Raw genomic sequence first — 13607 nt, 5'->3', positions numbered from 1 at the left:
GTTGCACTATATTATACTAACCTCTACAAATATTTGTAAAATAAAGCAATTCTACTATCTCACTATTTTTTTAGAAACAGAAAAAATGTTAATATGCAAGAGGTATTAGTTTTTAATTTGTAAATAGTTTTAAAATTTTAGTCTTTATTTCTTGATTTATTGATATATGGTAAATATCAATAGATAATACCCACATATACAAAATTTCTTTTCATTAAGGGAATCTTAGTAATTAGGCATGCAAAGAGTCCTGATACTTGATGTGGGCTATTAGTATAAACCTAAAAATTAAGCCTACAAAAAGAAAATCTGTAATAGCAAATTTTTATTTTAATAAAATTTATAACTTTATAATAGATTATATAAAAGGCATTCAATCCAACAAAGGTAAAATGATAGGTTTATATTTATTAAAAGGGATTCTATTAGTACCATGAAAAGAAATAGTTTCTTCTCCAAATTAGGATCTTTTGACCATTATTGTAGTGAGGAAGATCAGAATTTCCCTTCAACTAGTCAAATTTTTAAAGTCTCTATTAATTACTTGTGAATTTACAATTTATTTCATATCAGGTCTCTAACACTTGAAATTACCACTTAGATGACTGGATAACAAGTCACAATTTGACAATAAAGGCCCAAGAAGACTCCATGAATTCTAAAGCCCTAAATATTCTAAAGCCCCCTATCATTATAGGGGGAAAAAAATCTCAAAACACATTCCCTGCTTTTGAGGCAGAAATTTGTTTAACTACCCCATAAACTGAAAATATAGTGTTTTCTTGCAGCTAGTAAAGTCTGATAGTCCTACCAAAAGCTACTATGATGAAGCTGCCATATCAATGGCAACACAACTTTTCTCTACCTGTGCTTTGCAGGACAGAGCATCTACTGTACTGCTGAAGTTAAACCAGAAAGCAAAACAAATATTAAGTACCAAAAAATAAGTCAAGAAGTAAACATAGTGAGTTTGGTAAACCTATCCTAACCACATAAATTTGACCCAAAAAAGACATATTATAGTGTATCACAGTTTTAAAATACAGGTGGGTTTAGGATGCATGAGATTTCTAAAGACACACGCAATTCATATTAGCTCATTACTTTGAGTTCTTTCTGGTGTCAACACAAAGAAGAGACTTTATATAACAAATAGGCACTATATCAAAAAGAAATCTAAAAATTTGAATGTAGTCTTTGCCAAGTAGAATTAATTTATATTCATTAAATGGTCTGTCTGTGAGATTCACAGAGCTACAAGCGTGATTTCAAAGTTGCCTATGAGAGAACCCCACATAATTTTCAAAATAATTTACTGCAGACAATCTTGCATAAATTTGATTCCTGTTTTCTAGAAACATATAATCTTAATCATACAAGCTGATACCAAGACATGTTATAAGCAGCCAAGTTAAAGGCACTAGAACAATCAGTGAACCAATCAGTCTATGTATTGATCAACAATTCACAACACTTTAAAGATGTGTCAGAGAACCAATTTATATGGTAAAGAAGGTATGGCTGTAAAGGAAGAAATTGTGGGAAAGCTCAGAATGAACTTCAATTGTATGAAAAGTAGTAAAAAACAGAAACAGTAGAAGCCATATAAGAAGGGGACACCTGAACAGCTTTTAACAAATAAGTAACAACCTTGTAAACAAATAGGTTTGAAATAAAATTATCTTTTTATAAATAATATTCAAAATCTACAAGAGTTTTAATTCCATTTTAGAGTTTCTGAAATAGAAGAGAATTGTTACCAAGTAAATATCTACACCTAACACACTAATTTTGTTAAGTTCATCAGATAATTTCTAGATTCACAGAAAAGCAAATGAATAAATTCTGGTCCCTGACAAACCAAATGCTTTAGCTGGATGACTGCTTGCAAAAAATTAAATTGGAATGTTTCTATGAATCACTGCGGCTTCACATGCAGACATAAACAAATGTAACTTCACCCCCCTATTATCTCAGTGGGCTGTCTTTCCAGTAACAGCAGTCATTTAGGAGTTCATATTGTGGTTACAGAATTTAAGATCACTCCAAAGCATAAATGCTGATGTTTAAAGTTGTGAACTAATAAAAGTTATCCCACGGTGATGAAACTGGTGAAATTGTTTCATTTGATACTCAGTTCTTTAAATTACACACATATAATTTCAAAAAGCAGCATGTCAATTTGTCAAGATCCAAAAAAAATTTATCTTCAAAATTTCACCACTGGAAATTTACTGTAAAGAATTCAACAGAAGATTTCTACTATTGTACTAAGTATAAAAAATTAAAATATAATCATAACTGTATTTTTTCTCCAGTATTCAAAACCTGATTGTCTATAAATCAACAGTAGGGAGGGAATATTTGAATAAATGATACAGTCCTTATAAACAACTAAAAAATAATAAACTAATAGAAACTAGTATTACATTAGATAAGTTAAAAATAGGATAAAAAAAACACCAGCTGAATATGGCTCTAAGAATATAATTATGTGGAAATGGATATATGCCTGAAAAACAAAACAGGCAAAAATATTTTAGAATGTTGGAATTATAGGTAATATGCTTCTCTTATAATGATTTCATTTAATGTGATATATTTCAAAGAAACCTAGATACTTCCAAAACCACTTCACAGAATAAACAGTACTAAAATGAGATTAATGTAATATAATAATTATGACTTATTAAATTTTCTTAAAAAGAATGTATTTTTCCTATGGAAAAAAGTTTGCCAATTTTTGTGTGCGTGTGTGTGCAAGCGCGCGTATAAAGTTTGCCAATTTTTAATGTCATTTCCATATTATGTCACTATACTCTCTCACTTAATGTATAAATGAGGTTTATGCTGAAGAATTTTCTGCCTCCTACATCATTCAACAATAACTATGCAAATAAAGTTGGACTAGTGCTATGATTCACCCATTCAACAAACACCTACCAAGTGCTTAAGGTATCTGGGTCACTCCTGTCAAGTTCCAGAAGTCTCATTTTTCTATGTGTACTTTGATTTCATCCTAAGAAATCATTCCTTTTCATTTCCAGTGTCTCTTTCCAAACCTATGTTTTCTATTGTGAATTCACTAACTTTCCTTTTTAAATGTCCCAACTTTGTGGCTTATATTTGGATTGACATTAATAATGTTCTCTTACAAATTAGTTTTTTTCTGGTTGGGCTTCATTCCCACCTCAGCTTCTAATTTTTTTTTTCTTTGCTGCATGCTTTTCCTATTTACTCTCTTTGCCATGGGACAAATATAGTAAATAAAAATCAATTGGTGGTATGAAGTATCCAAATAAAAACAACAGTAACCATTTTTAGAACATTATGCAAATTACTGTGTAGTGTTTTAAATAAGCATTTAATTACTTACAATAATATTTTGATCTATTATTAATATTATATCTATGTCATAAATGAAGGAACAAGCATGAAGAGGTGAAAAGTTGTGATGCAGGGCTGTTAAAGTAAATTAAACAGATGCTACTGCTCTTTAAGTACATTCAACCTACTGTCTAAAAACAGTGTCTCTGTTAGATCCCAGAGGAAGGCTAAAATTGATCAAGGAAAAATAGCATCAATCTTATCTTCAGCCTAGTGTCTTTTTTTTGCAAACAAGAAAATGGTGGAGTTGACTTAGATTGGGAGAAGAATACATTAAAAAGGGAAATAAGTCAGTTACAATAACCAGTGGTTATAAACTGGTATATAAGCAAAGTGTACTGTTTCTAAACTTTAGCGTACATCAAAATTTCTGTTAACACACAAATCAGCGACCTCTATTCACAGAGATTCTGAGTCAAGGTCTAGAGTAAAGTCTGAGAGTTTGTACTTGTAACAAGTTTTGGCTAGTGCTGCTGGGTTAAGAGACGACTTATGCCATCTAAATTCACTCTTCTGACACAGCTACAGTAAATACAATCACACATTTTTTCCCTAGGGAACTACAGCATACATAAAAGGGCTCCTTTCAAAGTTAAAGATATGCACAACTTTCAGAGAAACATTATGTTTCCTATATTTTTAGATATAACATGCTACACATACAAAAATATATAAAAGATGTAAGAATGGCAAAAACAATTTAGTTTTCATACCAAATTCATGTACTGGCAATCATTGTCTCCAAATACAACTGACAAACTTCTGCTAATATTAAACTAACTCTCTTTTTGTAATTGCTAAATATCCTTACGGTGAGGTTTTACTTTTGAAGAACACACATAGCTTTATTAACACATACAGGATGAACAGGTTAAATGAAAATCTTTTTTTCATTGCTTCTTGTTCACAAGTAAATAAATATAATCATTACTAAAGACTAGGAGAAAAGCTAAAATTTCATAAAAAAATAATAATTCAAACTTTCCAAAATATATAACCAAACTGCTACAGACAGAGAACATGAGAATCTTATCCTGTTTACCAATTTTAGTTATTTCAATAAATAAAGAAGCACAAAATTTAAGACTGAACTAGACCATTCCAAAGCAGTCCTTCAACAATAATGATAAAATAGCCTTCAGTGCTAGTTGAGTAATCATGCACAATAAATATTGCCAATGAAGTAAAACCTTACCCAGATCTAGTCGTTTTGAACTCCACCTTGAGGATAGGTTTGCACGGTTCTGGCTTCTTCCCATCCTTTAACTGTTTTCCTAAAATATATTTTCCTGTATTAAATTCTAAAATTCTAAGTTACTCTAAATTTTTACATTTATAGTTCATAAAACAAAAGTGAAATATAATGAAATCTACCATGACACATATAAAAGCAATTTCGATGTAAGTATTTAATACAAAATATTTAAAATGATAAGAACGTCAGTGCCAAAAAGTAAATGAGTAACTTAGCAATGACATTTGTGCAACAGAATTCTAGTAATAGAACTTGATAGACTTTCCAAAGTTCTTAACTGCAGTTAAACAAAACAATGAAAATTAGCTAAATGAATTTAAGTTTTAGAATATCTAAACTTGAGAAAGATAAATTTATGTCAGTTTCACTCAAGTATGACAAGCTGCAATAGTAAATCCTGTGCTAATAATCTTTATTTTCCCAAAACAAAATATATCAATGCTAATGGTCAAGATACTGCTAAAATATATCAGGATCTATAAAATTGACCATACATTCACTGTCGAAGAATTTAAACTATTTTTAAATGCCAATTTCTGTTGACTAGTTCTATATCTCTATTATAGAAACAACTCAGAAAAAAGGAAATAAACATTTATTCCCATTTGTTAGGGATTAATCATTCTAAGCATTATCTTTTTTTTTTTTTTTAATAGAGGCATGTTTTCTTTCTTTCTTTATTTGTTTGTTTTGTTTATACATGCACTGGGTACAGTCAGAAGCACGGGAGGGTGAGAGAATTCACCAGAACCAGAGCGGGGAGCAGAACAGGCAGAAGGACCGAAGTACACTGCTGAGGGGAGCAGCGGGCGGCAGGAGAGGTCTGCGCGCCATGCGGGACCCTCCTCTGGTGGCCGGGAAGCAGCCGGGGATCGAACCGGCGCCGCAGAGGCCGCGGGCAGCTTCGCAACCCAGCACTCAACCGCTGCGCCACCGGGGAGGCCCTCTAAGCATTATCTTATTCTTTGTGACCTAACCATACACCCTGACTACATTTATCTTCCTCTTTCCTAACTTTTATCTCCCCATAGTGTCTATCTCATTCTAATATACTTTATATTTTTGTTGTTTGCCTCACCAACAAGAATGTAAACTCCATGAAAACAAAGATTATTTAAGTTATTTATGTATTTTCTACTGATGTATCCTTGATCACAAACATTGTTTGGCAAATAGTGGATCTCAGTAACTAATGAATGACTTTCCTCAGGGTTAATTCCTAGAAAAGGGGTAATTGAGTAGAACTGTATTCCAGAAAGACAGTAGTATCAGTTAAAAGAGAAGACTGTAAAAACCAACTTCCCCAGAGCACAATCACTATTTTGTCCCAACTTGCACTCGCTGGAAAACTTCCCAAGACACTACAGTAATATCTTTTAACATAAACATCAGCTCAGGGAGACAAAAGCCCTATCCTCCAGGGCATCACAAAAATAATGACATTCTGAAACTATGGTAGCTGTCTAAGCAATGATCTCAGTTGTATCAACTAAGAGGCTGGACAGTAATTTAAAGGAAAATTTGGAAGGACTAGACATACCCCTAAGGTGTCTAAAAAGCTACACACATGTTCAAGGCTGTATATGTCTTTCTTAGGAAAAACCAGGGAAAGGAAAAGGCCCTCGTCACTATCTACGGCCAACTTTGAGACCCTGAATAAAGAGAAAATTTGGGGGAAAAAAAAAAAAGGGAAAATGGCAGAAGGTAAAACAAGCTATATTACCTACTATTGTCAGGAATGCTAATACTCATACATGAATGTTAAAAATGCATCAAAGGATAGAGACTTTTTAGAAAGGAGTTTGAGAACATTTATTAAAAATGGAAATAATTAATGAAACTCTTCAATATTGAGGAATAGCAATTCTAAGCTTAAGCATTTATTCCACAGAAACCAAATGAACAATTCCTAAAGAAATCATACAGAATGGTAATGGAGCATAATTCATAGTGATCAAGAACTGAAAACAAAGTGAATCCCCATTTACTCGGAATGGCAGAATAAACTGTAAAAAAAACTGTGTAATAGTGGGTTATTACACAGCCATTAAAACAAAGGAATTAAAGCTATGCCAGATGATATGGGAATTTTTCCTATGTATGGAGGGTAAAAACACGATGCAAGAAGACAAAAAAAAATTATGTAAAACATTGTTCAAAAAGAAACTCTTATATGTTTACATTTGCATATATGTTAATTTATATGCTTTTAGAAATATATTTATTTTGCAAGAAAACCTGCAAGACTCCTGACATAGCTTAGCTGGTGGGGCAGGAAAGGGGACTGGGTATGGAAGCAGGTGGAGGGAGAAGGGGTAGGTATGATATCACTCCAGTTATGTGTAAAGATATATGCACACGTATGAAAAAACCTGCCTTCTTTTTGTCCTTTCCTTTTGTGGTTTCAAGCTTAGAAAGTTCTTCCTACACCATAATCATGCCAATATTTTTGCATATTTTTCAATTTCTTGTAACTGCTTTATAGTTTCATTTATTAGATTTAATTATCTGTTCTCTGAAATATATTTTGGTGCAGGGAAGGTATTTTTCCTCTAATAAATTGTCAGTCATCTCAGCAGAATTTTTATAGTTTCATAGAGCTGGAACTGCCAGGCAATAAAGTATATCTATTTAAAGTGTGCAGTCTGCTGAGTTGTGACATAGGTCTGTGCCTGCCAGCACTATTTATTGAACCACCACAGCTTTCTCCACTGACATGAAATGTCACCTTTATTCATTAAAGTTTTATGATTACACACATATCAAGTAGCATTGCAGCATCTAGTTCAGTCTTAGCTTGAGTTCCTAGAGGATCATCTCCTTCTCCCTTTCTAAAGAGATGACGATGTAGTACAATCTTGAACCTACAGCATGCCTATATGTAAGAATCAAGAAATGATGAGTGATAGAGATAAACCATACTGGACCTAAGGGTCTGAGTCGGAGAACTGGGAGAGCGAATTGAGAAAATAAGTTAGGTGTGGAAAAAAGGAGGCTCAAATATAAAATGTAGTCCTTCAAGCTGTACAAGAAATTAAAAGTTTTAATCTCTATTACAATCTGTTCAGAGTTACACACCCTTGCAGAAAAGAATAATTATTTGCTCTGAAGAAGGGCAACATCAGAGCTTTATGCTTCTACCACCCAAAGCTCCAAAGGGGAGTGCCAGACCGATATAGATTGCGTTTACAGACTCAAATCTTACATTTGATGTGAAAAACTTTGTCATATGCATTTTGTTTTATGAACAAAACAACTACTCAGTTAGCAATTTAACTTACTTCAATATTCATCCCCAACCTTTCAGTGGCTGGAACAATTTTAAACACATTGGGTGGTATATTTACTGAAGCTTTACTAGTGTCAGTTTATCTATCTTGCATAAAACCTGGCTAGGTACAAAATTAACTCTGTCTTGTTCAATAGTCTTTTAATATTGCTCTATAGAGTCTAGCATTTGAATTTATAATCAAGTTCAAAGCCAATTTGATTTTTATTTCTTTATAAATTTTCTTTCACACCCTCCAAGGATAATGACAAAGTAGTTTCGTTATCCTCGTAAATCAAAAATATTGCAGCTTTTGGAGTATCTTTCTTAATTTTGTTTAGAAAGTAACTTTTGATCCATACACTTATTTTTTAAAACTCAGGTTTTTAAAATTATATTACTGGTTATTATTTGTGTTCCAGAAAGGTTAATTTATTCATCTATAATCCTAGAATAACCATTTTCTATAACAAATTAAGTGATAAAGAACTAGCTACGATGTCATGAAGCACATATAAACTAAAGGATGTTTGGAGAACCACTGGATTTCACCACTAGGTATCATTTTATTAAGTGCTAAGTCAACTGAGTAGCAAAACTGTGCGTGTTCTATTTTTTCTTACCATAAATATAAGATATTGTATAGATTTTCCCCAAATTTAAAAAATCCATCACTATACTGAAGTAATATTGGCTTATAAAGTAACATTATAAAGATTTCAGGTGTATAAGTGAAATAAGTCAGATGGGCAAAGATAAACACCACATGATTTCACTCATTTGTGAAAGATACAAACAGAAAATTAACATTCATTCTCTCATCTTCCTGTGAACTGTGTTGGCAAGTTGTTGAAAGACAACTGGTGGTCTTAAAAAAATACATAAACTTCCATGTCACATCTGATTCTTCTTTACTCTTACTTGCTCTTCCATTCCTATAAACCTCCCAGCCACAAAAAAATTGGTTTAAGTCCTGTTGATTCTAATTCCACAATTTTATTCATGTATATTTACTTTCTTCCTATTTCCAGCCACAACTGCAATCTTCATTATTTATTGCTTACTGATGTAACAGCTTCCTACTTGACCTAACTTTTCTGCCCCAGGTCATGTGATGTCTACTGTGAGAGCAGTATTTGCAAAATATAAAGTTCATGTTTCTTATAATATCACTCACTAGGTCTCCATCATGAAGTGAAAACTCTTTAGCAGAATAGGATGTATATTCTTGCCTCCACATGTGATTGTGTTTCTGTTTTTTACTACTTTCCCAGAAGAATTTTAAACTTTGGTCATATTAAACTATTGCCATTTTTTAAACTGCTTTTGACTATGTCTTTGTACCTTGCAATTGTAAACTGCTAATTACAAAAGGAGTGGTCAATTCCACATTTGATTGTGATTTTGTATATTCTAACTAAAATAACCTTGCTTTCTTTATCTCATGACTCTCCACTAATCATTTTAAGACCAAGCTCATATAAGGGGTTAAGCATCGCACTGTGAAGCAATCTAAAGGCTCTGCAGCACAAGTTCAATCCCTGGCTGGCAAGGGAGCAACCCACATGGCACAGCAGACCTCTCCTGTCTCGCCCGCTGCTCCCCTCAGCAGTGTATTTCAGCCAGTCTGCCTGTTCTGTTCCCTACTCTGTTCCCTATCTCTGGTGAATCCTCTCACCCCCCACATCTCTGGCCTGTACCCCAGCTCTTGTATACATAAATAAATCTTAAAAAAAAAAAAAAGACCAAGCTCATATAACCTGAATTTGTACAATTTTCCTACACCCTCCATTCAAAGACTCACTACCTGTTTTCACATATGATGTATGCATTTTTCAATATTTATAAAGTATTTTAATTATCAGTTTATAGATCCTTTTCATTATATGACTATAATTTCTTCAAGGCAATATATTTCCATTACTTAGTTTTTAGAACATAGGAAGTACTCAATAAAAGCCAACTGAATGAATGAGTAAAGATGCATTTAAAAAAATGAGAATCACTGACAAAAAACCAAATTCTTCCTAAGTTTTTAGTTTTGCCATTAGAACACAGAACACATATTAGAATGCAGTTACACAGCAGGTGTATTCTTAAGCCTATAGCTGACTATCCATTAAGACAGCCTCAAATGACAAGACTGGGTGCAGGAATGAGGTCAGTTCATGTTAGGATGTGTTGAAAGTATGAAACACATACTAGATTTAGAGAGCACAAACAAAACAAAAAGAATATGAAATATCTCAATTAAATATTGATGACCTGTTGAAATGACAAAGCTTTACATATCTTTGGATTAAATAAAATTTATTATTAAAATTAATTTTACTTGTTCTTTTTATGGTTATTAGTATTTATATTACTGGTAAATTTATTTATTTCTTTCTAAAAAAGATTTATTTATTTATTTATTTATTTATACAAGCACTGGGTACATTCAGAAGCACGGGAGGGTGAAAGAATTCACCAGAGACAGAGTGGGGAACAGAGCAGGCAGACCGACGAAATACACTGCTGAGGGGAGCAGCGGGCGCGGCAGGAGAGGTCTGTCGTGCCAGTGCTATGTGGGACCCTCACTGGTGGCCAGGGATCGAACCGGGTGCTGCAGAGGCTGCGGGCAGCTTCGCAACCCAGAGCTCAACTGCTGCGCCACCAGAGGAGGCCCATTACTGGTAAATTTAAAGTTTTACATGCAGTCCATATTGTATTTCTACTGAACAGTGACATTCCAGAAAGAAAGTAATTCAAACTTTAAAATCATATTGTTAATACCACTAGTCTGAAATGGGAGTGGGTGTGTTCTTTCATTTGTGTGTGGAGATACAGCCAATTTACTGCTCAATTTGGAGGCCTCTAGGCTTTAGTATTCAACTCATGGACCAGTTGGTGGGATTTATGATGTGCTTGTTTAAGCTCTAATAGTTTTTTCTTTTACTTCCTCAGAAGTCAATTTTGGTGGTAGGTGGAGACTCAGCATAATCCTTGTGTTGACAGTGTTCATGAAAGTTTGCAAATGGGGTATCTTTCAGAATGCCTGCCTCATTCTCTTTCTCCCGCTTTACTGTATCCTTTATCTTTAAATAAAAGCATTATTTGAGTACACGCTGTGTAGACTGGTAAGTCTTTCAAGAATAAAAAATAGAAAAACTTTGTAATGAACTATATGAACTATATGAATATATGAAGAACTGAAGTGTGGTTTTATTATTTATTGAATACTTCTGTTAAAGTGAATTTTAGAAGGAGAATATGATTTTTTTGTATGCTACATCCATAAAATATTATACTAACTTTTACTTATATGGAACGTTGATATTTTACTTCAAATAACCCTCAATAGAATAAAAGTTCCCCAATCTTGGTTTATTTCTTGATAAGTAGACAGACTGTACTGACAAAGAAGCTCCAGATCTCATTTTTAAATGTTATTCCCTATTACAGACACCTATTTATTTTGACCATTTAACATCTCCATTTTCATTGAGAATCACTTTATTCTGTAAAAGTTAACAGTATGTAAGCTCACTCTACATCACATCTCCCTTCCCCACCTGTTCTCTCCCAGCACAGTCACAGAGGCAACCCTGGGCATCCTGGGCTAGCAAACTGCTTACCCATGATGACTGCTTCAGAATAAACATATGAGTCATGCCAGGACTATCAACGTTCTTGCTGACTAAACAATGAAGCCTCTCTGCCAAAGGAGAGGAATAGGCCAAAGAGAAAAAAACGCAGAGCTCATCTTTTAGGCACACCATGTAGATATGTAAAATTTATTATGGGGCTGCCCCGGTGGTGCAGTGGTTGAGTGCTGGGTTACGAAGCTGCCCGCAGCCTCTGCGGCGCCGGTTTGATCCCTGGCTGCTCCCTGGCCAACAGAGGAGGGTCCCACATGGTGCGCAGACCTCTCCTGCAGCCCGCTGCTCCCCTCAGCAGTGTACTTCGGTCCTTCTGCCTGCTCTGCTCCCCGCTCTGGCTCTGGTGAATTCTCTCGCCCTCCCGCGCTTCTGACTGTACCCAGTGCTTGTATAAATAAATAAATAAATCTTTTAAAAAAAATTTATTATGGCTTACCAAGATAAAATAACTGCAGTCAGTAGTCTGAACCCAATTCTGCTTAATTTCTACACAGTCACATAACTTTATACCTTCAGAAGTCACTTGGTTAATTAACAGAGCAAGTTGTGAAAAACTGGCCATCACACAAACTTTTGTGTAAAGAGGGGGAAAATAAAAATATACATTAAAAAAAATTACTATGTTCAATTCTACTTTACATATGATGAAACTAAGAATAGTAATTGTATTATAAATTATTTTTCATCAAACAACTGCTTAACATAAGACAAATTAGTGTTTGTGAAATATACTTCAGGGAACACTAATCTAAAAACGTTTTGGCTCTACACTACCAATAAAAAACATATCCATGTTTATATTTACTATAATCACATATGTATAACACATCAGATTTCTAGTTATTTTCACTTTTTTTTGGCTTATTTGATCCAGAATGTAGAACAGTGTTTATCACACTGTTTTTGTGATTGTGGACCCAACAATTGTTGAATGAATAAATAAAAATAATCCCCACACAACAATTACAAAACTGTAATAAATTTAGTTGTGACCTCTACTTATAAATGAGAATGCTAAAGTTCAGAAATATTAACTGACTTCCCAAGGATCACAGAGCTAGAAACTACTGAACCAGGTTGCTTAACCACAAGTATTCTGGCTTCAAATGCCTCTGCTAAGCTGCTGCAATATTATACCTTTTGAAAAGATTCTTCAAGGACATCCTAAGTTATTCTTAATAATAAACAACATAACACTAAACATCATCATCATAAAGGACTAGTAGAAGTCTGGGTCCCCTGGCCATGAAGGCAATGCTTATGAGTGCCTTTTCAGAAAGAGTCACTGAACTACTAGATGGGCTTAAATACTTAAAAACAAAAAACAAAAAACCTAAAATTGAGAAAATTTTAAGTCTAGTACATTAAATTTAGCATAACTATTTGCTAAAAAGATCAAGAGACCACAAGAGAAGACAGTAATGAAGAAAAAAATCCTAAATTTCAATCGATCACAGCACATATTTAGAATGAAAATATTATATATGAAAAATATGGTATATTTATGGCATTTTGTACTTCAATATATTAAAAAGTACTTAGTTTTCTTACTGAACTCAGCTATCAACATAAATTTAACTTTAAGTTACCTACTAGTGGCATGAAGGATTGAACATTACTGCTGTTGAAAAATAATTCATATTTTATATATAAAGGGTACTTCTGATCATCTACATTATTAGATCACTATAATATGCTATGTCATCCAACTTTTTAACACTTGCCAAAGGAAAAATTTATTCCATTTACATTTTATTTGAGTTCTAATTTTGAAAAACCAAGTTAAATAAAATATTCTTTGGTTTGTTTAAAAATAATTTTATCTAAGGATCCTTACTTGCTAAGATACTACAAACTGTAGAAACTTATTTATGACACTTCTAAAAGTCTGCTCTCAAGGACTTAAGCTTTTTATATAAAAAAAGGGATTAAGACTAACCAGAAAAATCACCATTTGGCAATCCTCACAGTAATTAAGTCTGCTAAAAAACATCAACCAACAAGTGGTAAAACCAGAATATAAAAATATGATGAAAAATAGTATGTTTACAGAGTT

At 33.4% G+C, this 13607-nt stretch overlaps 1 protein-coding gene across 3 annotated transcripts in view; it reads right to left on the bottom strand.

The window, feature by feature from the left end:
- The window catches only part of STXBP5 (syntaxin binding protein 5), a 140175-nt gene that overhangs the window by 70033 nt on the left and 56535 nt on the right, over positions 1-13607 (bottom strand). For all 3 annotated transcript variants that reach the window (XM_037520538.2, XM_054697909.1, XM_037520539.2), the window contains exon 9: positions 4583-4661. In XM_037520538.2, the coding sequence (XP_037376435.1) occupies positions 4583-4661 (79 nt within the window). The remainder of the gene's footprint in view (positions 1-4582; positions 4662-13607) is intronic.

This window comes from Talpa occidentalis, unplaced genomic scaffold, assembly GCF_014898055.3.
Source record: "Talpa occidentalis isolate TD23 unplaced genomic scaffold, MPIMG_talOcc4v2.1 talOcc4.2, whole genome shotgun sequence".
In the NCBI taxonomy this organism is placed as follows: Eukaryota; Metazoa; Chordata; class Mammalia; order Eulipotyphla; family Talpidae; genus Talpa; species Talpa occidentalis.
The sequence above is the reverse complement of the archived record's forward strand: the minus strand, read 5'-3'. Positions and strand labels throughout refer to the sequence as shown.